Raw genomic sequence first — 23,389 nt, forward strand, 5'->3', positions numbered from 1 at the left:
CGAACTCAGTGTGTGGTGTGCCGGGGACTGTTACTTATTTGGCCTGCTCTTAATGACACCTCCTCACCTGCCTGCCCCAACCGAGGAGGAGCCCTGGGCTGGAATTTCCTGTTTTCTCAGGGCTCGGGGGCTGCCCCAGCAGGCTGGCTCCCCTGCGGCCGCCGTTCCTGGGTGTTCCAGGCCAGGCTTGCCACCTCTCTCTCGGTGCTGGGCTGGCCCCCGGCCTCGCCAGGTCTGGGCTTGCCGGCTGCGAGGTGGAGGCGTTGAGGGACTCGGTCAGCCGACACCAAGTGCCAAGAGGCCGGAGGTCCGTGCGCCTCGGCCGCGGCCCCGGCCCGGGCCCAGCCCCGCGCCCCTCACCATGGGCCTGGCCCTCGCCCGCGGGCCCTGAGCATGGAGCGGGGCTGGCCGCCAGGGGACAGCCGCAGCCGGGAGCGGCCCGCCGCCTCTGCCCTGTGCGCCGTGCGCGAGCAGCCGGCGCGGCCGCGGAGCGTGTGCTCGGGCGGCCCGGGGCCACCGGCCGCTGGCGTCCGCGGCCTGCTGCTCGGCCTCCTGCGCCCGCGTCTCGGCCGCCGCGGCCCCCCCGACGGCCTCCCGCCGGCTCCCCGGCCCGCGTCCTCGGGGAGCCCCGGCTCGGCCGCGCCCAGCCCGTCGCCCAGCCCCGCGCCCAGCCCCGCGCCGGTCCGGCGCAGCCGCCCCCGGGGGGCCCAGGTGCCGCGGCCCACCAGCATGACGTTCCTGGAGGTGAACCGCCTGGAGCTGGCGGCCGAGGCCGAGGGCGCTGGCGCGGGGCTGGGCCGCGCGGGCAGCGCGGGTTTCCTGCGGGGCGCCTCGCTGTGGAGCAGCCAGCGCTGGCAGGTGCTGCGCGGCGGCGGCGGCGGCGGCGGCGGCGGCGGCGGCGGCGGGCGCAGCTCCCCGGGCCCCCGGCGCGGCCTGTCGGCGCTGAGGAAGAGCTTCAGCTTCCGCCTGCGCCGCGGCCAGGAGATCCGGCGCGCCGAGTCGGGGCTCTTGCCCCGGGCGCGCACCCGCAGCGACGGCGACGCCAGCTCCCTGGGTGCCTTCTCCAGCCGCCGCGACCTGCTGCTGGGCGCCGAGGCCCCGAGCGCCGCGCTAGAGCCGGGCCGGCCCCGCACTGCCGCCGGCCTCTGGAGGCTGCTCACCAGCCGCTTCCGCCGGAGGGAGCCGGCGCCCGCGCCGTCCGAGCCGCTGTGGAGCCGCCGGGCGGCCGCGGCCCCTGGGCTCCTGGGCGCGCCAAGCGGTAAGCGGGGAGAGCCCCGGCCTGCGTGGCCTCCCTGGTTGGCGTCCGGGGTTGAGGGCGGGTGTGAAACAAACTGGAAACCTACCTGGGAGAGGCGGGCGTGCCGTGTGGGCCTGGGGGCTAGCCGGGCTGGCCGAGTGGGATCAGCGCCGGGCAGGCAAGGCTCTGGGGTCGCTGGTGGGTCTGGAGAAGGTGTCTGTGGCAGAGAGGCGGCCTTGCAGGTGGGTCCAGGCAGGGCCTCCCGCCCGTGGCCCTAGCGTGGTGGAATGAGAGCGGCTCAGGAAGGGCCCCTTCTCACTTTGGGTGCCTGGGGAGTTGGGGCCCGGGAGGGGAGGGATGGAGACTCACTCGGAGCCAGCGGGCTCTGGGTGGGACCCTAGAACAGCAGCATTTCTAGCTCCCAGGCGAGGCTCGCGCCCTCACCTCTAGCTACCTATGCAGATGAGTTTGGGGAATGCTTGTGGACCCGACGCCCTCACCTCTAGCTGCCTGTGCAGATGAGTTTGGGGAATGCTTGTGGACCTGACCGTCATAAGCACTGTTTGAGACAGCCTGGGGAGGGGGAGCAAGCCCAGCCAGAGAGGCTGGCCCAGGCCCAAGCTGCCCGGAGCTGACCACAGGATGTCCATTACAGCCTAGAGGATAAAGGAGAGCGGGGCTCTGGGTGGCTGGAGCCCGGCAGGAGCTGAGGATGGACTGGAGAGGAGGAGCCCTGGAGGCGGGTCTCTGGGACAGAGAGGCTGGTGGCCTCCTGCCCAGGAGGAGCCTGGGGACGAGGGCCGCTCCCCATTGGACCTGCCTCTCACAGAACAGGGCCAGGTAAAGGCTCCTCCCTCTTCAGCCTCCAGGAACGCGGTAGGCGGCCGCACCCTGCAAGGGTGTGCTGTTCCTACTTGCAGCACAGGCTGCAGCCCTGCGGCCCAGCTTGGGTCTGGCTGAGACCCACTGGAGGCCTCTCACCAGGTGGGGGGCACCAGGCCAGGTGTGGCTCGAGGTAGTAACTACTCACCTCGCTGGAGCAGTAAGAGGAGGGATCAGGTCCAGGCTAGGGGAAGTGAGGGCTGGCATCGCTCCGTCCCGCCCGCGCAGAACGTTCCTGCTGCTTCCCAGGAAACGAGGGCGTGAGTGCTGTTTTCTGGCCTTGGCCTGCGAAGGGGCAGCGTCAGAGGCAGCAGGTGGTGGATAGCAAAGGTGTGTGTCCCGTCCCAGTCCTGACAGGCGGCCTTCTCTCCCGCAGACTCCTTTGTGAACAGCCAGGAGTGGACCCTGAGCCGTTCGGTGCCGGAGCTTAAAGTGGTGAGTGAGGCCCATGGGAGGCCCAGGCAGCCCAGGGGCTGGGGGTGCGGGCTGGAGTGGTGGGCCGGCGTTGCTTCCCCTGCTTCCGGTCCCCTCCGTCTCTAGGCTTGGTCTCTCCCGTCACCCCTCTCCTCCCTGTTTCTCTTTGCTCGCCCATCCTCAGCACTGGCCCCTCTCCTTCCTGATGTATTAGCCTTTCCTGCCCCACGTCCTCCGTCCTGCCCTCTGACCGCTGCTCTCCCGCCTTCCTGTCCCACAGGGCATTGTGGGGAACCTGTCTAGTGGGAAGTCGGCCCTGGTGCACCGCTATCTGACGGGGACCTATGTCCAGGAGGAGTCCCCAGAAGGTGAGCGTTACGGGCCGGCCTTAATGGCCGCCATCCCTCCTTCCCGTTGTCTGTGCAGGGGGGCTCCAGCCCCTTGTCTTTCTCAGTGCTCCCGTCTTCTCTGTTGGAAGCTGTGGATTTCTTCTGTTTGGCCCCCGTGGGCTCGCTCTTCTGGTTTTGGGCCTGACCGTGAACTCTGTCCTAGGGGGTCGGTTTAAGAAGGAGATTGTGGTGGATGGCCAGAGTTACCTGCTGCTGATCCGAGATGAAGGAGGTCCCCCCGAGCTCCAGGTGATGCTCCTGTCCCCAGCCCTGGCCTGTGGTGCCCCTTTCTCGAGGTTCCCACTTGGGACTGGGCCAGGTTGCGTGTGGGGAGAGGGGTACGCCGTTCGCCCGTGCCCAGGTGAGGGTGGTAATTGTGCTCGGTCCCCCCTAGTTTGCTGCCTGGGTGGACGCCGTGGTGTTTGTGTTCAGCCTGGAGGATGAAATCAGCTTCCAGACGGTGTACAACTACTTCCTGCGGCTCTGCAGCTTCCGCAACGCCAGCGAGGTGCCCATGGTGCTGGTGGGCACGCAGGGTGAGCGGGCCAGCAGGGGTGACGCGGGGGCTCTGGGCCCCCAGGTGGCAGGTGCGAGAAAGCCTGGCTCCCCCGCCCTCCTGGCGCTGGACCAGCCCTTTCGTGTTGCCCTAGAGAGGGCGCCTCCTCTTTGCCCCGTACGCGCTGGGCCTTCCCCAGTTAAGATCCTGCCATCCGTGTGGTGGTCGTGTCCACATTTTGAGATGAATAAACAGAGTGGCCGGCTCGTTTCCACCCAGTGAGTCGGTGGCAGAGCTGGAACGAGGCCCAGACACCCGTATTCTCGTGCTCCGTGTCGTCCGCTGCCCGGGCTCTTTGCCCACCCACCCTCTGACCGAACGGCCCACCGGCCAGCAGCCTCAGCTTCTCAGCAGGCTGAGTCAGTCCCCACTCTCCCGTCTCCAACAGACGCCATCAGTGCCGCGAACCCGCGGGTCATCGACGACAGCAGGGCCCGCAAGCTGTCCACAGACTTGAAGCGCTGCACCTACTACGAGACGTGCGCCACCTACGGGCTCAACGTGGAGCGCGTCTTCCAGGACGGTAACTCGGCGCTGGGGACGCTCCCGCAGAGTGGGGTCAGGGGGGCAGGGGCGGGGGGGGGGCAGCTCTAAGCTGGGCTCCTCCCTCCTCCCCAGATGGGTAATTTTGACTGTGCTGTCCCCTGCAGTGGCCCAGAAGGTAGTGGCCTTGCGGAAGAAGCAGCAGCTGGCCATCGGGCCCTGCAAGTCACTGCCCAACTCTCCCAGCCACTCGGCCGTGTCCGCCGCCTCCATCCCGGCCGTGCATATCAACCAGGTGCGGCCAGCCTCCCCCACCCCCGCCACCGCACACCCCGCCCGCCGCGGCCCTGCCTCGCCATCCTGTCTGTCTGCCTGCCTGTCCCCACCTCGTCTGGTCTGCCACCTTGCGGATGGTTTGAAAGCACTGGCTCGAGTTCCCTTAACCTGCACGACTGGCCTGGCCTGGCCTCCTCTGTACCCCGTGGTGACTGCCTTCCCGCTAGTTCCCATCCCTGCTCGACACTCTTCTCGCCCCGCAGCTGCAGCAGCTGAGGCCGCCTAAGCATTTGCTCTGGTCAGCCACGTTAGCGCTATCTCAGTGCCCGCTTCCCGTGCAGCCGTGCTCAGGAGGCTCTAAGCTGAGCTCGTCCCTGCTGGCTCTCCTCTCGGTGTTTGCGTTTAGAAGGGCAGCACTCACCCGCAAGGGCCAGTGGCATTTGTGACGTGTGGGGTAGCGGGGGTGTTCTGAGCCGGGTCCTGCCAGGGTTCCTCCCGTATTACCACTTGGACACCCACCCACTTCCTGGGCCTACTGCCTGGTTATTTTTTGGCCCTTGGCAGGCAGACCAGTACTTCCGTAGCTGCATCTCCCCGCTCAGTCCCTGCTCGGCGGAAAGCCCTGGGCCACATCACAGGTGTGCGCGCTGAGTGGTCAAGCCGACAGCCACTCCTTTACTTCTGCCAAGGGCCATTGTCTTTCTGAGGCCCCCTGGCCCACCAGTGTCCTGATGACAGCCTGGTGACTTTTCCAGAGAGCCCTCCCTTTAGCGCTTTAGAAGGCGTCAGGGCTTCCCCTGTAAGCGTTCCCCCGTGGAAGAAAGGAGGCACGGAAGGTCTTTTTTCACTGTCTCTGAGCGGCTCTGCCTCAGCTGCAGAATCAGCTGTGCACGGGGGCCCTGCCCGCCGAGGGGCAGCAGCTCAGGTGTTTTGTTCCCTTTGTACGGGTTAGGATTCGAGGAGGCTGCCAGGGCAGGACACGTCCTCTATTTAGTGATCATCCGATGGGCCATTAGGGGATGGCCTTGTCAAACTGTGTTTCCCGAGTCCTGGAGTAGACACTGCCAAGCACCTGCTGTCTCTCTGCTGAGATCCTCTGCCGCCTCTCTCCCTCACCTGCTGCTTCCTCTGGAGCGGTCTTAGCTGTTCTGCTCTCCACCCCGGCCCTCCTGTATCCTGTGCTCTGTCACCCACGCTGCCTAGGAGCAAACCGCATCCTCCCCCTGCACTCTGAGGCCCGCCCCGGCCTCCTGCAGCCTTGCTCTTTGTCACTGACTTGGGGAGCTCATCCAGGGTGACCTGCCACCTCGCGGCACACCCACCTGTGAGCCAAGACTCCACAGTTTGTTCTCTTCTGGCCTCTGTCACCGACTCCAACCTGCTAGCATTTGCCTCCGATTCAGCTCCCTGGCTGACCCCGAATGGCCCCTGCTGGGGCCCTAGTGGGGCAGCCCAGTGCGGTGACCACCGGGTCCTGCTGGCCTCCAGGCCGTGCTGCCTTTCCCCTTGGTACCACCTGTAGGAGCTAGTGGCCCCTCTGCTGCCCCACGAGCCCCCGGCCAAGTCTCCGCCCCACAGGGTTCCCAGCTCCCGCCTGCCGCCCGCCCTGCGCCCCTCCCGGAGCCGCCCTCAGCAGCCCTCTCTGTCCTTAGGCCACGAATGGCGGCAGCAGCGCTTTCAGCGACTACTCATCCTCAGTCCCCTCCACCCCCAGCATCAGCCAGCGGGAGCTGCGCATCGAGACCATCGCTGCCTCCTCCACCCCCACACCCATCCGCAAGCAGTCCAAGCGGCGCTCCAACATCTTCACGGTACGTGCCCGCCCCTCCCGCCTGCCCGGCCGCCTTCACCGAACGGGCAGGGCCGAGCCCCCAGCCCCCGGCCGGGAGGGAGCAGGCAGGACGATGCCACCTGCCGACCTCCATCCCCACTGATGGCGCGCCGCTTCCGTCGGCTCCTTACCGGTGCCCCCCGTCCACACCCAGACTCTTCCAGACTGTTCCTCCGAGCCCACGGGGCCGCCCTCCGCGCATCCACACAGACCCTCCTCCCGGCTGCACACACACACCCTCCCTTTCCCCAACCCCGTAGGGCTTCCTGGCCAGCTTGAGGGATCTCTGGACGCGTCTGCTCTAACTCTGAGGCACCCGTGATTCCTCAGTTGTGGACTGAGGCCCCAAGATTGTTTGCCTGAGGCTACAGGAAGCGTTTGCTGGCAGAGCTAGAACGAACAGGGCCCAGGCCTCCAGTGCACCTGCCCGCTCTTTTCATTCTCCCACGCTTCCCACCCCGCTGCTGCCATCGGCCTAACGAAGGCTTAGCCGTCTTTCCCCAGGCCTCCATCTCCTGATTCCCTGCCTCGGGCCCCCCACAAGCTCTTCCTCTCCCCGTCCCCGCAGACCCCGCCCCCAGGGTCCCGTGCGCCTTCCGCCGTAGGGGCCCAGCCCGTCAGCTCTTAGGTGTCCTGAGCCTGCATCTGACATGCAGTGCCCACCCCCAAACTCACCGTCCAGCTGGGACTTGGCTGGACCATTCCGGGAGTCTTGGGTCAGACACAGGTGGGTGAGCTGCCCGTGTGGACTCTCAGGAGGTCGCCCTGTCCTCCTGCGTCACTCCACGTGCCTCTTTCTGAGCGTCAGGGCTTGGCTGTCAGTCCAGCCCACCAGGTCAGGCCCCAGCCAGGCTCTCAGGAACCCCGTCCAGACAGAGCCAGTGCTCCCCAGGCCTCGCCCATTCGTCCTCGCCTCCGCCTGCCCAGCGCACTTCTGCCCAGTCTGCCTGCCTCTGTCCGCCCCGTGCCTGCCGCGCGCCCTCCCCGGCCATGCTGACCGACCCCCTCCCTGCTGCCAGTTGCCGCCGTGCGTTACAGCCGCCCCGCCCCCAGCCCCAACCCTGCTTGGACTCGCAGCCCATTGAGACGCACAGCGCCTTGGGCTGCCTGCTTGTGCCCACACCTCCTGCTGCTGCCGCTGCCGCCGTAGAGCCCGTGGGCGACCTGTGTTTGCAGTGACTGCTATCCATGCCCTCAGCACCTGCTCCCTGACGTCCTGCCTCAGTCACCTGCTCCCTCCACACCATTCTTCACCTCTCGCCTTCCTCTGCCTTCCTCTGCCGCTGGTCCCGCAACACCCCCGGGCACGCGCTCTTCCCTCTGCCGCCCGGGCCCAGGGCCCCGGGCGCCCTCGCCAGCGCCTTCATGCTCCCCGCGCTCTGCTGCCTGCTCCGCTGAGCTGCTTCCGCCCGCCCGCCTCGCCGCGCGCGTCCTGGGCACAGCCGGCCCCCGGGCCCTTTCATTCTCTCCATCTTCACCGTGTCAACCTTATTTTTTCTTTCCATTGTTTCCATGGTGACCTCACTTGCGCCATTGTCCCCGAGGCAGCCTCAAGACATGTCCGTCTCTAGAGGTGCATCTCGGGACCTCCCCTTCTCATCGTCGCTGCTGGGGCCACCCCCTCACCCTCCTCGTCCTCCCCAGCAGGGCCACGCCTGTTCTGTGGCTGGCGCCCCTGTGACTCTCCCGCTGGACATGGCCGCTGACGTCCCCCGTCTCCCCCATGACTTCATGTACTCGTTGCCACTCTTGCCCTGCCTCCCGTCCTGGGGGGGTGCCCCTCTGGGCTCCCAGGGATCCTCTGGTGGTTGGGGCCTCTCTGCTCGCCAGCCTGGCTGGGACAGCCTGCACCCTGCTCCCCACGACCGGCTCTTCTGTCTGGGGACCCGGTGGCAGCGGGCCCATCCACCTTCCTCCCCCCTGGGCCGAAGGGGCAGAGGCTGTGGCGCCCAGGAGAGGCCCGGGGCAGGCGCTGACGGTGGAGCCGCGGGCGGTGGCCCTTGGCCCGGCTCTTTCCGCTCCTTTGGCTGTGCTGCCCCCGCGCTGCAGCTGCAGTCCTTTGCCTCTTCCTTGTGCCCTTGGCTCCTGGCAGCCTGGGTGAGCAGGAGGATGTAGGGCCCGGAGTGGAGAACACTCCCCGCTGAGATGGACTGCCCGGCCCGGCCCGCCACTGCTGCCGCCATCTCCCCCCTGCCCCGCTCCTCCTCCTCCTCCTCCTCCTCCTCCTCCTCCTCCTCCTCCTCTTCATCCCGCTGCCGCCTCTCCCCAGGCGCCTGGGTCTCTGCCCTCACCAGTGCTGACCGACTATGCGGGGCTTGAGTATAACTTGCCAAAATCTTTATTCTTTCGATATTTGCAGATATGTGCCACTGTTTCCAACTTTTCATCAACAAAAAGGCCTTTCCAACTCCTTCCAAATTAGAAGACCAGGTGGTGACACACAGCACCTCTGGACATTCTCCCCTGTGCGGGGCCGGAGGCGGGCCGGGCCCTGGGACTGCTCTCAGATGAGAAGCGGCCGCCGTGCTCCCCACTCCAGAGACCCACAGGAACCTTTGTAACTAACCCCCACCCCCAGGGAAGGCTAGGAACGCCGGAGCCCGCGGCTGGGGGCTGCCAGGGACCAGCCCTGCTGGACGCGCTGCGCCAGGCTCGCTGCATGGAGAAGAAGGGAGCTCGGCCCACGCCCGGCGCCGGCCAGCGACAAGGCCCAGAGGCCGGGGCGTCCGAGCGCCCGCCCGGCCGGCGGTCCAGCTGCTCCTGGGGGAGCTCCCCTGCCCCTCCCCTCCTCTGCTCCTTCCTGCATGGACTTCTGCCGTTCCTGCTCCGCTCCGGACGCCGCAGCCACGCCGCCGCGCTTGCCTTCCCCTCTCTTGGCCTCCCATTTCCTAGGATCCGCATTCGGGCGGGCTCTGCCCCAGGAGCCCGGCAGGGGTGCAGGGCCTCTTCTGGCCTCTCTCCTCTCTCTCTCCATCCACTGTGCCCCTCGGGCCACGCCGCCGTGCTCGGCGTAATGTGCCATGTGGTGTCTGTGCCGCAGACGGGCCGCTACCCGCTCACTTCTGGACTTCGCTCTCCCTGGTGGTCATGCCCTGTGCTCCCGGCCATGTCCCTCAGCCCCACCGTCCACCTCTCCTCGCCCCTTCCCGTCTCTTACGCCCCAGCCCCCTGGGCTGCGCGCTCCTCACGCCCTCGGTATCTCGTGTCCTTGCTCTTTTGTAAGGGGCGGGCCCGGCCCAGTGACCTGTGCTGCTCTGTATGGTGCCGTGTGTAAGAATAAACCCGTTGGAATACTCGTGGTCTCAGTTCCTTCCCGGTCCCGCCGCCCCGGCCCTGCCCCACGGCTAGGGCCCGCCCAGGAGGAGGGAGGACGGGAGGGCTGGCTGGGGATTCCAGGTGGGCTGCTGACCCCGCAGACCCTGGGCCCCTTTAACACGCCTCTTCTGTTCTCTTCCAGTCTCGAAAGGGCGCCGACCTGGACCGGGAGAAAAAAGCCACCGAGTGCAAGGTGGACAGCATCGGGAGTGGCCGGGCCATCCCCATTAAACAGGTCAGCACTCCCTTCCCCTGGGGCTGGAGAGGAGCTGAGACGAAGCCCAGGAAATGTTAGATGATGGTTCTTCTCGGGGCCTCTGGAAGATGGTGAGAGGCCAGCGCCCTGCCCCTGCCAGGCCTGAATCCTTAACAAGGAGAGTTCTCCTGCTGAGAAGAACTCCCAGCACAGCGGGGAAGGGTGGCGGGAACCCTTACGCTGCCAGTTCCTCCTTGCCACCACAGGGGGGCAGCAGAGAGCCGCCTGCCATCCTCAGGGGCTCTTCGCTGGTGGTGGTTCTGGAGGTGGGCGGCCCTGGAGGAGGGTTTGGTCTCTCTGGCCTCCCTCCCCTCCTCCCAGAAAAAGAAGAGAATTCTCAAAAGAGTACCCTGAGGAGTACGCGTTGAAGGGCTTACCGAGGGCTGTTCCTACCCTGCGTTCACTGGCCCAGTCTTACCACGTGAGCCTCTGTTTGTTTGTAAAGACGAAATTTAGTGCAGGGGCCACGTCCTGGTAGGGCCTCTCCCTCACCTCCTTCCTGAGTCACTGCCTGGCAGGGCTGGGCTGCCCGGTGTTGGATCCTCCCAGACCTCCTGTCGTGGGTCTCTCTGCTGGAAAAAGACGTTGAGTGATGGAGTGGTCTTTGTGCAGAGTTGATGGTGTGCTGGGCAGGCAGGGCTCTAGAACTGCTGAGCTGGCCTGGTGGTCAGTCCGCTGTACCCACAGGGTGCTGCACTTGGCCCAGATCTTCTTGGGAGCCGGTGGTTAGAGATGCTGTGTCTACAGGGGCTGTGATGTCCGTTTTTGACCACAGAGGAGACTGGTGCGGCTGGAGCACCTGAGGTCAGCCTGGCCAGGGCCCTGTGGTCAGGTTTGGCTCTCCAGACTGGGGCTCCTGGAGCCTGTAGGTAGTGTGACCAGAATTCTGGTGTTAGGGATGGGGGTTTCTGACCCCACAGTGAAGGTCCATTGGGTTTCGGGAAGGGTTTCGGGGCCCAGGGGACAGAGTGAGGAGCATTGTGTCGCTCCACGCCCTCTGTCTGTGCTTCAGCCCTCCCCTGAAGTGTCACCATGGTGACGTCCAACAGGCACTGCTCTAGTTGGGTCAGCCTGCCTGGGGGTGCGTGGAGGCCCTGGGAGAATGGCAGTGGGCAGTCTCCTCCCCGTCGCCGTGTGTGTTTGGGCACAGAACTGGTCCATAAACCTGCTGATGGTGTGACTGAGTGTCTCTGGGGCTGTGCTGACCGAGGCCTCCTCACAGGGCCCTCGCCAGGCCAGGCAGGGGACTGTCACTCCCCGCTTTGGGGTTTGTGCTCTGAGTACACACACATGCGCACGTAAACATTTAACAGATACAACGCTTATCCCCACCCCCCCCCCCGCCCGTGCTCTGAGATAAGTCAGCCCCAGACGCCCCCTTTCCTGTCTGGGGTAGGTCTGATTTATCTGTTCCCTGAGTCCCCCCACGTGGACGGGAAGGCGGGGCTGTGAGGTGGGGGGTGAAGCCCGGCCAAAGGGGTCAGCTAGGGCCCTGGAATGTCACAGGCCCCCCAAACCTCAGGGACACTCCGGAGGAGGAGGCACCAGCCAGGAAGCTGCCCGCTGGAGGCAGGTGCCTAGCCGCGCCGACCTCACGGGGGCTGAGGGCGTGCCTGCCGTTGGGACCGCGTCCTTCCACCACTCTCCCCTCTACCGGCCAGTGGCCATTCCTTGCGCGCCCCCCCTCCCCCCTCCCCCTCCCCCTCCCTCCTCCCCCTCCCTCCCCGACCCAGGGCCGGGCTGACCCCTTCCCCGCTCTCCTGTCCCGTTCTTCTCCCCATTCCTTTCCTCCCCTCTCTCCCCCCTCTGCTCCTGCTGGGAGTGGAGATTGCATTTCAGTTGCCATTTGCATTCCCAATCAATCCGGACTCCGCAATTAAGCCGGCTGGCGGAGCTGGGAGGGAGGCGGCGGCGGGAACGGGTCCTCTGGGGGCTGTCGCCTCCGCACCGCTCCCATTCCGCCCCAGATTGCTTCCTGCTCCGCCGTGCGCAGCCGGCCGGCCGGCCAGGGAGGGGAGCAGGAACCCCTGGAGCTCGCTCTCCCTCCTCGGAACGGGCTGTGAGCGGGCCGGAGGCGCCGGTAGGGCAGGGCAGAGCGGGCCGGGCAGGCGCGAGGCGGGCTGAGCGCGTGGGCGCGGGTCAAGCCCCAGCGGCCGCGATCGCTCCTCCCCCGCCCCCCGCCCCGGCGCTCCTCCCACGCCCGCTGCTAACGAGCGTCAGAGCAGCGTCAGAGCATCATTAGCGCCGTCCGCGGCGCCTGGGCCTCCTGGGCCTCCTCCCGAGAGGGGCCCAGGTGAACGAGGAGAAGGAGTTCTGGGTAGAGCAGGGCTTCCCGCTTACCCCGGCCCCCTCGGCCTCCTGGCTCCTGGTTTCCCGATGGGGGCGGGGGAGGAGGGGGAGGGGCTCTGTCGGTGAGTCCGCGCTCCCGAGGAGACACGACTTGCTTGATGTTAAGAGCTAGTTGGTGGCAGAACGGGGCACGGAGTCACGTTTCCCTTTCGCTTGACCAGGAGGGAACCTGGTGAAGATAAAGGGAGAGAGGAGGGAGGGCGGGCTCAGGTGTGAAAGATTTGAGAACAGAGGCCCTTGTGGAACCTTCCATCCAGGCTTGGGGAGCAGGTGGGAAAGGAGGGAGTGAGATGGGGCGCAGGCGAGCCAGCCGTGGCGGCCACTCCCAGGGGAGCGGGATGGGCCTGGGCCGACTTCTCCAGAGTCTGGCCGGCAGTCCTCGGGGCCGTGGTCCACACTCAGGGGAGAGGCAGCGGCTGAACTGTTTCCACGTTCCTGGCCTGTGAGGGGATGGCTGCCACGCCCAGAGGCCGGTCGCCTAAGGCTCCTTCGCGGACGGACCACGAAGCAGGGGTCCCGGTGGCCTTCTGGGATGTTCCAGCCAACCTGTTGTCTAGTGAAAAGTCCTGTTCACACCCTCGGCCTTCAGAAGCTCACTGTGAGGAAAAGGGGACCAGGTAGCAGCAGTATCCTTAGGTGGCCTACGACTTAGGTGGCCTCACTTCCCGCAGCTGCATCCGTCTTTGGGGGCAGGAAGAGGAGGATAGACGAAGGAAATGGGGGAGCAAGGATGTGAAACACCTGTGGGAAGTGGGACTGGAACGTAGAGCCCTTTGTTACCGCCACCTCAGGCCCTGTTGTGGAGAGAGGTGGGGCGGGAATCCCAGCCCACCTGTTTGTTAATCTCATCCCCCTAGGGCTGAGCCTTCCAGTAGGAAGCCTTAGCAGGGGAGGGGGCCACGGAATCCGGGGTTTACCCCCCACCCTCTCTCACCGTGAGTCTCTTGACCCCTGTTTCCGGCTTGTCTGAGGGCAGGGCCCTCCCCTCCTGTAGGAGAGGCACGGGGGCTCTGGCAGCTCCTTTGCGACCCGCTGGGGACTTGGCGTGCTGCCCGCTCTCGTCCAGCCGGGGCAGTCCCGCTGTGAGGGGGCTGCCCCCCCAGGAGTTCTGTCCAAGAATGTCCAGGGAGCACTGCCTCTTCTCAGCCCTCCTGAATTTGGGGAGGGGGCCCCAACAGGGGTGATGCCGGCCCTGGGGCACCTGCCGCCTGTGCACGTCCGTGTCCCATCCCGACCCGAGCTCCATCCTCCGCCGTTCTCCCGTGCTGTCTGCTGTTTCCAGGCGAGAGCCAGTGGGTGAGGGACCGTCGGGGGTTATCATCAGGGGAGGGCAGCAGAGGTCGTCTGGGGTGTGGGTGGACGTCTCGTCTGCCTCGGTGAGGTCTACGCCCCACTCGCAGCACCTCCCACAGCCGCCCGGTCTCGGCTGGCTCTTCCCCGCCCCGTCCACCAGCTGTTCCCCGAGCGTCTGCTGCATCCCAGGAGTGTCGCGGTGCTGAGGGTGTCGAGGAACAGCACTCCCAAATCCCTGCCCCTGGGGAGCTCTTGTTCATCCTGATGCCCATCTCACCTCCACGCCCAGTGTCTTATCAGCTCACACGGGAGATTTGGTTGTCGGGCTGTACGGTTGGGTCTTCCCACTGCCTGCCTTGGGGGAGACTGGGCCATTCTGGGGACGGTAGGGGCTTTTCTGCTCTATTTGGGGCTGCCACAGGGGGTGGGAGGCCAGGGCCCTCCTGAGGTCTCTGTGCTGTCGTTCCCCCCCATCCTTGGGGACGGCGGGTGGGAGCAGCAATGCCTGGAGGCCATCTGAACCCCCGCCTCCCGTTGCTGACGTAGTTCCACAACCTGGGGGAGAGGACACCCCCCTGCCATGCGACGGTGTCCATGGTAACTGGAGAGGTGGGCTCCAGGCTGCTCCCTGAGGACGGTCAGGGGCAGCCGAGTGCCATAGATGGGTTCATCCGCCTGGCTCTACCTGGTTCAGTTTTAGTCCCGTGTGGCCTCTCCATGCAGATAAGCACAGTGACGCGGGAGGACGGGGGGCGGAGGATGCTGTGACCTGTGGACACCGAGACCTTCTCCATAGCTGTGACGTGTGGGCCTGGCTTCTGTCTCTGATCCAGCCTCTGTCCTCAGGGCATCCTGCTCAAGCGGAGTGGCAAGTCCCTGAACAAGGAATGGAAGAAGAAGTACGTGACCCTGTGTGACAATGGGCTGCTCACCTACCACCCCAGCCTGCACGTGAGTCCGGGGGCTGCGCCTGGGGAAGGCTGGGCGCGGAGAACGAGAAGCGGATGTGGAAGGGCTGACTCCAGGGCCGGAGGGAAGCGACCTTAGCTCAAAAAGACCTTTCCTCGAGAAAGGGCCTCGCTTTGGTGGCTTGGGAGCTGCACAGACACTGAAACCCAGGCCCAGGCTGAACACTGCACGAAAGCGCTGAGTCTTGGCTGAGCCCTTTGTGTTTTTTGTTTTTTGGGTTTTTTTTTAAAGGGATGACCTTGTCACTCCCTTTCACTTCTTTTTTTTTTTAATTTTTTTTTTTTTTTTGGCTACGTTGGGTCTTCATTGCTGCGCACGGGCTTTCTCTAGTTGTGGCGAGCGGGGGCTACTCTTCCTTGCGGTGCGCGGGCTTCTCACTGCGGTGGCTTCTCTGGTTGCGGAGCACGGGCTCTAGGCACGCGGGCTTCAGTAGTTGTGGTTCGTGGTCTCTAGGGTGCAGGCTCAGTAGTTGTGGCACACGGGCTTAGTTGCTCTGCAGCATGTGGGATCTTCCCAGACCAGGGCTCGAACCCGTGTGCCCTGCATTGGCAGGCGGATTCTTAACCACTGCGCCACCAGGGAAGTCCTGGCCGAGCTCTTTGGAGTAAACTCACCCCCGGGGACGGTCACCCCTGGGCTAGGCTGGTGTGCGAGTCAGGTTCTACATCCTACACTCTAGTTGTTTTAAGAGCTGGATTGGGCCCGTTCACATGGAATTGCTCAAGCTGGGGGGGTCGGTGTTGCCAACAGTTGTGTCTCGGGGAGCCGCACCATTGGGGTTACGCCTGGGCTCCTGGGGTGATGGGGAGCGAAAGGGCAGTTAAGCCAGGGCTGCTGGGCTGGCGGGCCTGGACAGGCCCCCTTGGGAAGAGGAGCGTCGGGGGCACTGTTGGTAGGGCAGAGGGGTCTGGAAGGGTGTGGCCGATGCCCGGGGAGGGGCTGGGGCGCGGTGACTGTAGCGTGGCCCCCGTGGCAGCTCCCCCACCCTTCCTTCCTCCCCCCCCCCTCGCTGCGTGGCTCCAGCACACAGCTGTCACCAGAATCTATCTCTGTCACCACCCCACTGTGGGGCTAATGAGTTCTCCCGTGAAGCCCCTGAAGCGCAGCACGTGGGCTGGCTCCACCCCCGGCCCGGAGGCCCCAGGCCTGCCTCCGAGGGTCCCTCGCCAGCCTTTGAATCTGCACAAGGTGTCAGGGGTCCCCGACCTGAGACGTGCTGGGGTCCGCGGTTCGGCCATAGCTCCATCCTGAGAACACCACCCAGGACGGCTGAGAAAGCTCACAGGCCTGGTGTGGGCCTTTCCAGTGAGGCCAGAGCCCAGCCTGGCCCTCTGGGTGCCTCTGGAGCTGGCCCTTCCCCTCAGCTCGGGGCCTCTTACTCCACAGGGCGGGAGCTGGTGCCACGATACTGGGGCTGAGGGGGGTTATAGACGAGGGGCCACGGCCGGGGGACCTTGGGAATTCAGCACAAAGGCTCCTGGGTGCCGTCCTCTCCCCCGTTCTAGCCTCCTCCTCGCCCAGGACCTGGTCCCGCTGCTGAGTCCACGCAGGACAAGAGGCAGCAAGGCTACTGGCAGAGCCCTGACGAGAGGCACCGTGTCTCAGGGAGCAGGGAGCGTCCGCGGGTGCAGCGCCCCCAGCCAGAAAGAGCAGGACCGCGGTATTTCCCAGCAGAGAGGGTCTGGGCCCTCCTGGCTTCCAGCACCCACAGCCCAGGCAGGACACACGGGTCCCCGCCCAGGCACCTCCTGGCTGCTGGGCTGGGGGCTGGCCTGTCTGAGGCCTCTGTTTCCCCACCTGTGTGGCAGTGGCCTTCACCCTCCCCTCTGCTGCATCCTTACCTGTTCCTCCTGCTTCACGCTGCACTGTGCCCCCTGCTGGTCCCACGGCCCAGAGAGAGGAGAGGGATGGGAGCGCCCCAGAGAGAGGAGGAGAGGGATGGGAGCGCCCCAGAGAGAGGAGGAGAGGGATGGGAGCGCCCCAGAGAGAGGAGGAGAGGGATGGGAGCGGGGAGGAGAGTGCCCGGCGTTGTGTTCGCTTTTGGTTTCGGAAGGGAAGGTAAAGGCCTGAGGGATTGCTGTTTTTACACACAACTTAACAAACTGGAGAGCAGAGGCTCGCTGGGGTTTGCCGGTTCATCAGTCACCCAGCCAGTGGCTGGGCTGAGACTTGGCCCACGACTTTGAGCGTCACCCAGATTTTTCTGTATGTGCCAGGAGCGCCTCCCTTCGGGGCTGCCTGAGAGTCGCTGGAGAGTTACCACTGGGGCAAGTAAGGTGGCTGGGTGGGTGGGGCGGGGGGAGCCGGCAGCCCACGTGCCCGGCCCGGCTGTGCGGCGGACGCTCTCGGAGTCCCGTCCAGCGCTGTGCTGCCTGTGAACTGTGTGTGGCTTAGTGTGTCGGGCCCGGGACAGGGTCTGGCGGCAGGCACTTCCAGGCTGTCGCTGCTTTCTTGCGAGGTGAATCGAAGAGGCCGCCGGCTCTGCTGGCCCCCGCCGGGCCGCAGGACGCGGCGAGGAGGTTGAGAGCATGGCCTCCCCATCCGTCAGCGCTTCAGTGGCTGCCCTCTGGCTCCGGGGTCAAAGTGCACGTCGTTCCCCAACTCCCCACATGCTGGATGCCCCGAGCAACTAGCACGCGCAGATGGCGGCCTCCCTGCCCTCTAGATGCTTCTCTTCTCATTCAGGAGACACGAATCAGATTCGACACCGTGGTGACAGTGAAAGCACGAGGGAGGCCAAGCCAAGGGTCTCCGTGCGCGGCCCCAGGGACCTGAGTTCCCTCCTGACAGATGCTGCTTTGCTCCAACCGCTCCTCGCCTCTCGGTTTCCATCCTTGGTGGCCGCCGCACTCCTGCTGCTAGCTCACCCACCTCCATCCCCCCTATGCCGTGTTTTCCAACCTGAGCAAGCTTCCCAGCCGCCAGCAGTGAGCAGGGACCCTCCGTCCCCGGAGCTGCCCGCTTCCCTTGGAGGCGCCCTCCTGTTAGGGAGCCGGAGAGGAAGGCCCGTCCGGGAACTCCTGGCCTAGCCCGGCCTTGCCCAGGAGACCCGAGGGCAGCGGTGCTGGGGACCCGCCTCCCGATGGAGGCCGGGTGGCCTGGCGGGACGGGCCGGGCTGCAGAGGAAGGGCTGGTGGGCAGGCCTCGAGCCTCACGCCCAGCCCCTGCCTAGCCCCAGAGAGCCCGCCACAGCCTCTCCCATTTTGCAGCCAGCGAAGCCATTCACACAATCACCTTCTGTTAATTCTATCTGCAACATCAATTAAATTGTTTGTAGAAACTAATTGAATGTGGCTTAATCACACATCTTAATAGCTTTCCACGCTCTGAACTCGTTGTTAATTCCAGTAATAAAACGAGATGAGAACGCTGGCTGGGTAATTAGCGAGGAGGCTGGGGAAGAAATTGCTGTTTGATGGTGGGTAATAAAGGCAGCCGTGGTGACCGCTCTCCGGAGCAGCCGCTCCCACCGCCACTGCCGAGCCCCCCGTTCTGCTGACGGAGGGAAACGCTGTTGCTCTGCCCCGGATGCCCCGTCCCTGCTGCTGCCTTCTGAGCTCCTGGCCGCACTCTCCCTGGGGCCAGGCTCCGCCTCTGGGCCCGGGCCTGCAGCTGGCCGGGTGCTGGCCTGCTCCCCGCACCCCCCGAGCAACCAGTGCCCGTCCGTCCAAGGTGGTCGGGGATGCTGAGGGCCGGTGCTTTCCCCTGACGTTGGTTGCTGGCTCCTTGGCCCTGAACGGAGTCCCTCCGTGTGGCTCTTTTTCTTGGCCTGGGGTCAGCTTCTCCCGCCGTGTCCCAGCCTGGTTATCCCAGGGCTGTCGTGGGGCCTGAAAACTGTTGCAGCTGCTGTGACCTCCTTGTGAACTAGAGCAGCCCAAGCTCCTCCCCCAGGAAAGGGACTGCAGCTGTGCCTTCGGCCCAGCCAGCTGTTGACAGTCGTCTGGAGCCACTGAGCTAGATGTGACTGTGCGCATGGTCCTGGGTGCGTGCGGAAGCCGAGTCGGTGGGCTGTCGGGCCTGGAGTGAGGAGGGCCAGGACGGTGGAGTCACACGCTGGATGCTGGGCCGAGAGCAAGACCAAAGGGCCAGCGGCCACTGGGTGGGGCGGGCCAAGTTTGCTGGAGAAGGGACCAGGGGGACGGAGCCCTGGCAGCGCTCAGCAGAGCAGGGGTGAGAGGTCGTTGGCGGGGAGGGGGTCCTCCCGTGGGTGGAGCCCGCCCTCACCGACTTCTCAGTGATGTTGTTCTGTGCTTCTGAGACATGAAGCAGACCCCTCGGAGCGGAGGCTGCCTGAGGCCAGGCACCCGGCACTGTCCCTCAGGCAGGACTAGGCGGTGGCAGGAGGGCACGGGCGCAGCGCAAAGCTGCAGGGAAAGGAGCTCCTCCCCTCCGGCTGGCTATGCCCTTGTTGTCTTTCTGAAGGGCCATCTGCCTGTGAAGGCGTCAAGAGCCGCTTGGAGAATAAAGAGTGAGTACAGGCCCGGCCAGGCCTCCGGGAGCCGGGCTTGACTGGCGAGGCCAGCGTGCCAGCATCGGTGGTGCCCCGTCCTCCCCACGGGCCTCCTGGTAGTCCTGCCGCTGGCCCTCACGCTGGTCCCTCGATGACGCGCCCTGCGGTGAACTCCAGCCCGACGCAGAAGTGCAGGAGCAGGGCTGGTGCCGGGTGCTCTGTTTCCTTGTTCTCACTTCTCTTCACGACGGGAAACTCCCACGTTCTCTTGGCTCCTTAGGGCCAGGTGACCCCTTTCTAGTTGATGTCCTCTCGGTCATTCACAGAGCGAGGGCAGCCCCTGAGCACCTCGCCAGCCCGCCCTGGCCCTGCTTCCCAACAGGCAGCACTCCCCTTCGGCTCTTTTCAGCAGAGGACGTTGTCCCTTTTCCCTGAAGCTGAAAGTTGAGAAGGTAGGAGGGCGCCTGGGTGACAAGGAGTGATGCTCCAAGTGGGTAGGGTGAGAGGGGTGGCGCCTGGAAGGACACGAAGACTCCGTCGAGCCAGCCGCTCAGGGAAGCGCCCTGGATGCAAAACATCCCAGAGGCTCTCTTGAGGGAGGAGAGGCGCCCGTCCCCAGTCTGATTGGTGGAATTCCGTCCAAAGTTAGATTGGTGCCCCTGGCCCAGCTTCTGCCCCCGGGAAGGAGCTTTTGCCACATTTTATGGAGGACGTTTGCTGGCAACTGCCCCGGAACTCGCTGGTGCCAGGGGCAGGGAAGCAGGAGTCAGCAGCCTGGAAGGAGAGGTCAGAAGCAGCAGGGAGAGCGGGGCCCAGGCCGGGCGGGGTTTACAGCAGCCAGAGGGCGGGCAGGGCTATGCTCTGCATCGCCCACCTCCTGCGCCCCGGCCCCCCCGGCCCCTCCAGGTGCCACTCCCCGGGGTCGGGGGTGGTCCCAGGCTGAGGTCGAGACAGCGGATGGTGGGGCTCAGCACCCAGTGGCTCCCGCTCTCAGGGTCCCTCCCCACTCGTCCACTTCCAGGGCCCTCGCGGTACTGACTTGAAGGCGGGGTTTGCTCCTGGGCCGAGGAGGAAGTTTGCCTTCCGTGCAGAGCCTTGGGCACCTGAAAAGCCTGGGCTTGAATCTGGCTCCGTCACCTGCTGATTGTGTGGCCTGGGGCAGGTTAACCTTTGTCAGTCTCAGTTTCTTCACCCGCAACGTGGGCATAGTAACACCGTCCTCCTAGTGGTTGTGACGATTCCGTGAGGCGGTGTATGAGATGTAGACGCGATACACAGCTGTGGTTCAGTGGACGCCTGGCACGCGGCTGGGCGGGCGATGTGATGTTGTCAGTGGTTGTTACTCTTCTGCCGTTGGGATACTCACTGGTATCTGTGGAACCGTGGACTTGTCTCAATATCCCGAAAAACAGCGAAAAGAATCAAAGGCTTCCCTTTAACTGTTCAACAGATATTTATCGTCAGGTGCCAGTCTAAGGACTGGGGGCTGTTCTAGGCTTTACAAGTTCTCAGAGTCCCAAGTGGTGGTGGGAGCTTCTGAAAAGAGGGCTGAAGTCCTTGGTGACCAGCCACCCAGGGCCCGGGGCAACCCAGGCGTCCACATCCCACGGAGCCTGGCGGTGCCTCTCCTCGGCCATATGCCCTCTCTCCCTAAATCCCATCTTGGTTCAGTACTTGGCCTCCTTTGCGTTGCCCCCTGAGCCGTCTTCCCTAAAGGAGCCCCGAGCCTCAGCTCTTGGCTCTCGACCCTCTGTCGCCCCTGCCGCGCTCCCGGCCGAGCCCCGCACCGAGCCGCACGCGGGCAGCCTTGGAGGTGTGCTGTGCGCTCCACAGAACTCGGGCTGTCCCCCTCCTCCCCCCCCAGCAGCACGGGGGAGAGACCCAGGAGTTGGGAGGGTCAGAGATGAGGTGCTGCCGAAGAGTGACCTGTCCTAACGAGTCTTCCTCTGTCTTGTCCACGTGGCCTTAGGATTACATGCAGAACATCCACGGCAAGGAGATTGACCTGCTGCGGACCACGGTCAAAGTGCCAGGGAAGCGCCTGCCCCGAGCCACGCCGGCCACGGCCCCTGGCACCAGCCCCCGGGCCAACGGGTTGGCCTTGGAGCGGAGTAGCGCACAGCTGGGTGGGGGAACAGGTGAGGGGGCTGCTGAGGTGGGAGGGGGGCGTGTGGCTGCCGTGGCCTCGTCTGTCTGGGAGAGCGGGGCGCGCCGTGACGGGCCCCGGAAGGGAGGCGTGTGGGGCTGCGCCCCTCCCCAGCCGGGTCCTCAGGGCTCCAAACACGCCGGCCACCCGGTGTCTTGCTTCGGGATCAGCTCAGCCAAGCGCAGTCGCCAAAACGCTGCCCTCGTGGGGTTAGTAGAGGTGGCGGCCAGCGGACCGCCTGGCAGATCAGAATGGGGACAGATAGCCTCGTGCTGACAGGTGGCACCAGCGTCTGGAGCCGAGGCAGGTGATGGTGGGGACGCCGGGGCCCTCTGGCACCAGGGCCACATCTCAGTCAAGTTTGCCAAATGGGCGGGAGGGGACAGAGCTGCCTGGGGCGAACCTGCTAACCGTCCTCAGGTCTGCAGTGAGAGGCGGTGGTGGGTGGGGGGGGGGTCTTTGCTCAGAGAAGACTGAGTTCAGAGAGAAGCTGGAGGCCGAGCGGCCTCTGCCCCGTGTCCAGAAGCGGCGGAGCTTCCTGAGCGCACTCCTTGTTGGAGGTGAGGGGCCGGCACCCCGCCCTGCCGCGTGTGCCCCCACTGCCCCCAGTCTGGAGGCGCTGCAAGGGGCAGGTGGCGGGCACTGACCCCGCTGGTGCAGGGGTGCCGGGTGCAGTAGATCCGAAGTCGAGATTATCCTCCCCATGTTGTGGATGAGGAAACAAAGGTTCGGAGAGGTTAAATAACTTGTCTGTAAAATCCCACAGGAAGTGGTGGAGCTGGGTTTGAACCTGCGCGTGCCTGACTTGGGAAGCTATGTTCTGTCCTCTGAGCCCTTGAATTAGACAGAGAGGGAGCTAGTGGACGGAGGGAAGGAAGGAAGGAAGCTAAGGACAGAAAGGCAAGAAAGATGGGTAGGGCGCCGGGAGCCGCCCGTGGGGCTGCACTTGGGGGCGGGGAGGCGGTCCGGTGGAAACAGGCCACCGTGGTCCAGTCCTGGGTGTTCTGCGCGGGGCAGGGGCGGGGCCGCTGGGGAAGGGAAGGGCCGGGGCGGGGCTGGGGACCTCCCGGAGCTGCCTGTGGACTGGCTTGGGGTTTCTCAGATGACACCAGAGGGAGCAGGAAGCGTGACTGGATGGAAGGGGAGCCTTTGCTTGCAGGCAGGCAGCAAGGGGAGAGCTAGCTGTTCCCTCGGAGGGAGGGAAGGCCTAAGACACTCTGTCCTGTCACATTCCTGGTCCCTGAAGACCTTCACCTGGGGAGCGGGAGTGGCGCGTGGAGAAGGGGGTGCGCGGCACACTCGCCCACGTTAACTGCCAGTACCCGCAAACGCTCGCCACGTCCCGGGAACACACGGCCAGGCGCCACCCGAGCCGCGTCCCCTCCGCCGCGCACCGACCTCGCACACACTCACACATGTCTCCGCTCACCGGGCGATGTTAACATCTCATTATCTTTGTTACTGTAATTACATTATCCGCTGCTTTATGCAGAATTATTCTCCGAGGACTAATTGATGGCTCCATGTTTAATTCATTAATCATTAGCATCAAATTCGACAATTACAGTGCACACTGATTGTGGGATTGCAGGCGTAATGAGGGGAGAATTAACAAAGAAAAGGGAAAGCACTTTCCCTCCCTCGGGTTTTGGGTTGGGGGGCTTGGGGAGGAACTTGGGCCTGTGCTGTCTTTGGGTGGGGCTGGCGGGAGGGGGAATAAGATCTGGAACCCGGGGGAGATGGAAGCAGGCGAGGGGTGGCAAGAAGCACAGCATCTGAGAAGTTAGGACCCGAGGCTGCTCCCCTGGAAGGTTTCCTGACGGGGGTCGGTGCGGGGGGACCCCAAGAAAGGCTAAGTTTGCAGGGACCTGTTAGGCAGAGTGGGAGGGGGCTGGCACGGGTGCCACACGTGTGTTAACGAGCACTTAACTGTGTGTCTGGTCCTGCCTGGGGTGTTATGACAGATACAAGAGAAACACAAAACCCGCCCCCACCATTCAGTCTCGTGCTGTCCCTGGAGCGAGCATCAGGGACGTCTGGCCTGTTCCTTTACCTTCTAGTGGCTTCTGCGCACATCTTCCTGTCCCTTGGCTTCCAGAAACTTGACCCTTGTGCTTGCGGGGCTGGTCCGGGGCCTGGTGTCAGCCCTCGCCCCTCCCTCCGGCTTGTTCAGCTTCAGGGCCTGTCTCTGCCTGTCACTAACGCCGGGCACCCGGCCAGCTGCCCAGCGTTCAGTGCAGACCTCCCTCGGCCGTGGCCTTCTGGCCTCAGGCCCCACCCTGTCTCAGGTCGGCTGAGGTGAGAGGGCAGTGTCGCTGTCCGCGGCCGGCCCTGAGGCCCGGGGGCCGTTGCCACCATCTCCCCACGGGTGACTCGGGCCCGGGGAGGGCGCGCACTGCCGGCCCCGCCGCCCCGGGCTTGGCGCTCCTGGAGCCTTCGGTTCCCCTGGCTCTGCTGTTCTTCCCCGATGGGAAACGAAAGATTAATTTTCTCCGGCCCCACAGGATAATTACTAATACTAATTAGACATGATTACTTGAATT

General features: G+C 64.9%; 1 protein-coding gene across 8 annotated transcripts in view; it reads left to right on the forward strand.

Moving 5' to 3' along the window:
* Positions 1-23,389, forward strand: part of AGAP3 (ArfGAP with GTPase domain, ankyrin repeat and PH domain 3) — a 59,554-nt gene that overhangs the window by 29,828 nt on the left and 6,337 nt on the right. For 4 of the 8 annotated variants that reach the window (XM_068549685.1, XM_068549686.1, XM_068549688.1 and 1 more), the window contains exons 2-11: positions 2,496-2,554; positions 2,814-2,901; positions 3,086-3,171; positions 3,317-3,458; positions 3,867-4,001; positions 4,129-4,256; positions 5,890-6,048; positions 9,526-9,618; positions 14,128-14,232; positions 20,670-20,838. In XM_068549685.1, the coding sequence (XP_068405786.1) occupies positions 2,496-2,554; positions 2,814-2,901; positions 3,086-3,171; positions 3,317-3,458; positions 3,867-4,001; positions 4,129-4,256; positions 5,890-6,048; positions 9,526-9,618; positions 14,128-14,232; positions 20,670-20,838 (1,164 nt within the window). Of the gene's footprint in view, positions 1-393; positions 1,259-2,495; positions 2,555-2,813; positions 2,902-3,085; positions 3,172-3,316; positions 3,459-3,866; positions 4,002-4,128; positions 4,257-5,889; positions 6,049-8,427; positions 9,347-9,525; positions 9,619-14,127; positions 14,233-20,669; positions 20,839-23,389 lie in introns of those variants that run through there. The other 4 variants (XM_068549687.1, XM_068549690.1, XM_068549691.1 and 1 more) reach the window with 4 other exon arrangements.

Source organism: Eschrichtius robustus, chromosome 8 (genome assembly GCF_028021215.1).
Source record: "Eschrichtius robustus isolate mEscRob2 chromosome 8, mEscRob2.pri, whole genome shotgun sequence".
Lineage (NCBI taxonomy): Eukaryota > Metazoa > Chordata > Mammalia > Artiodactyla > Eschrichtiidae > Eschrichtius > Eschrichtius robustus.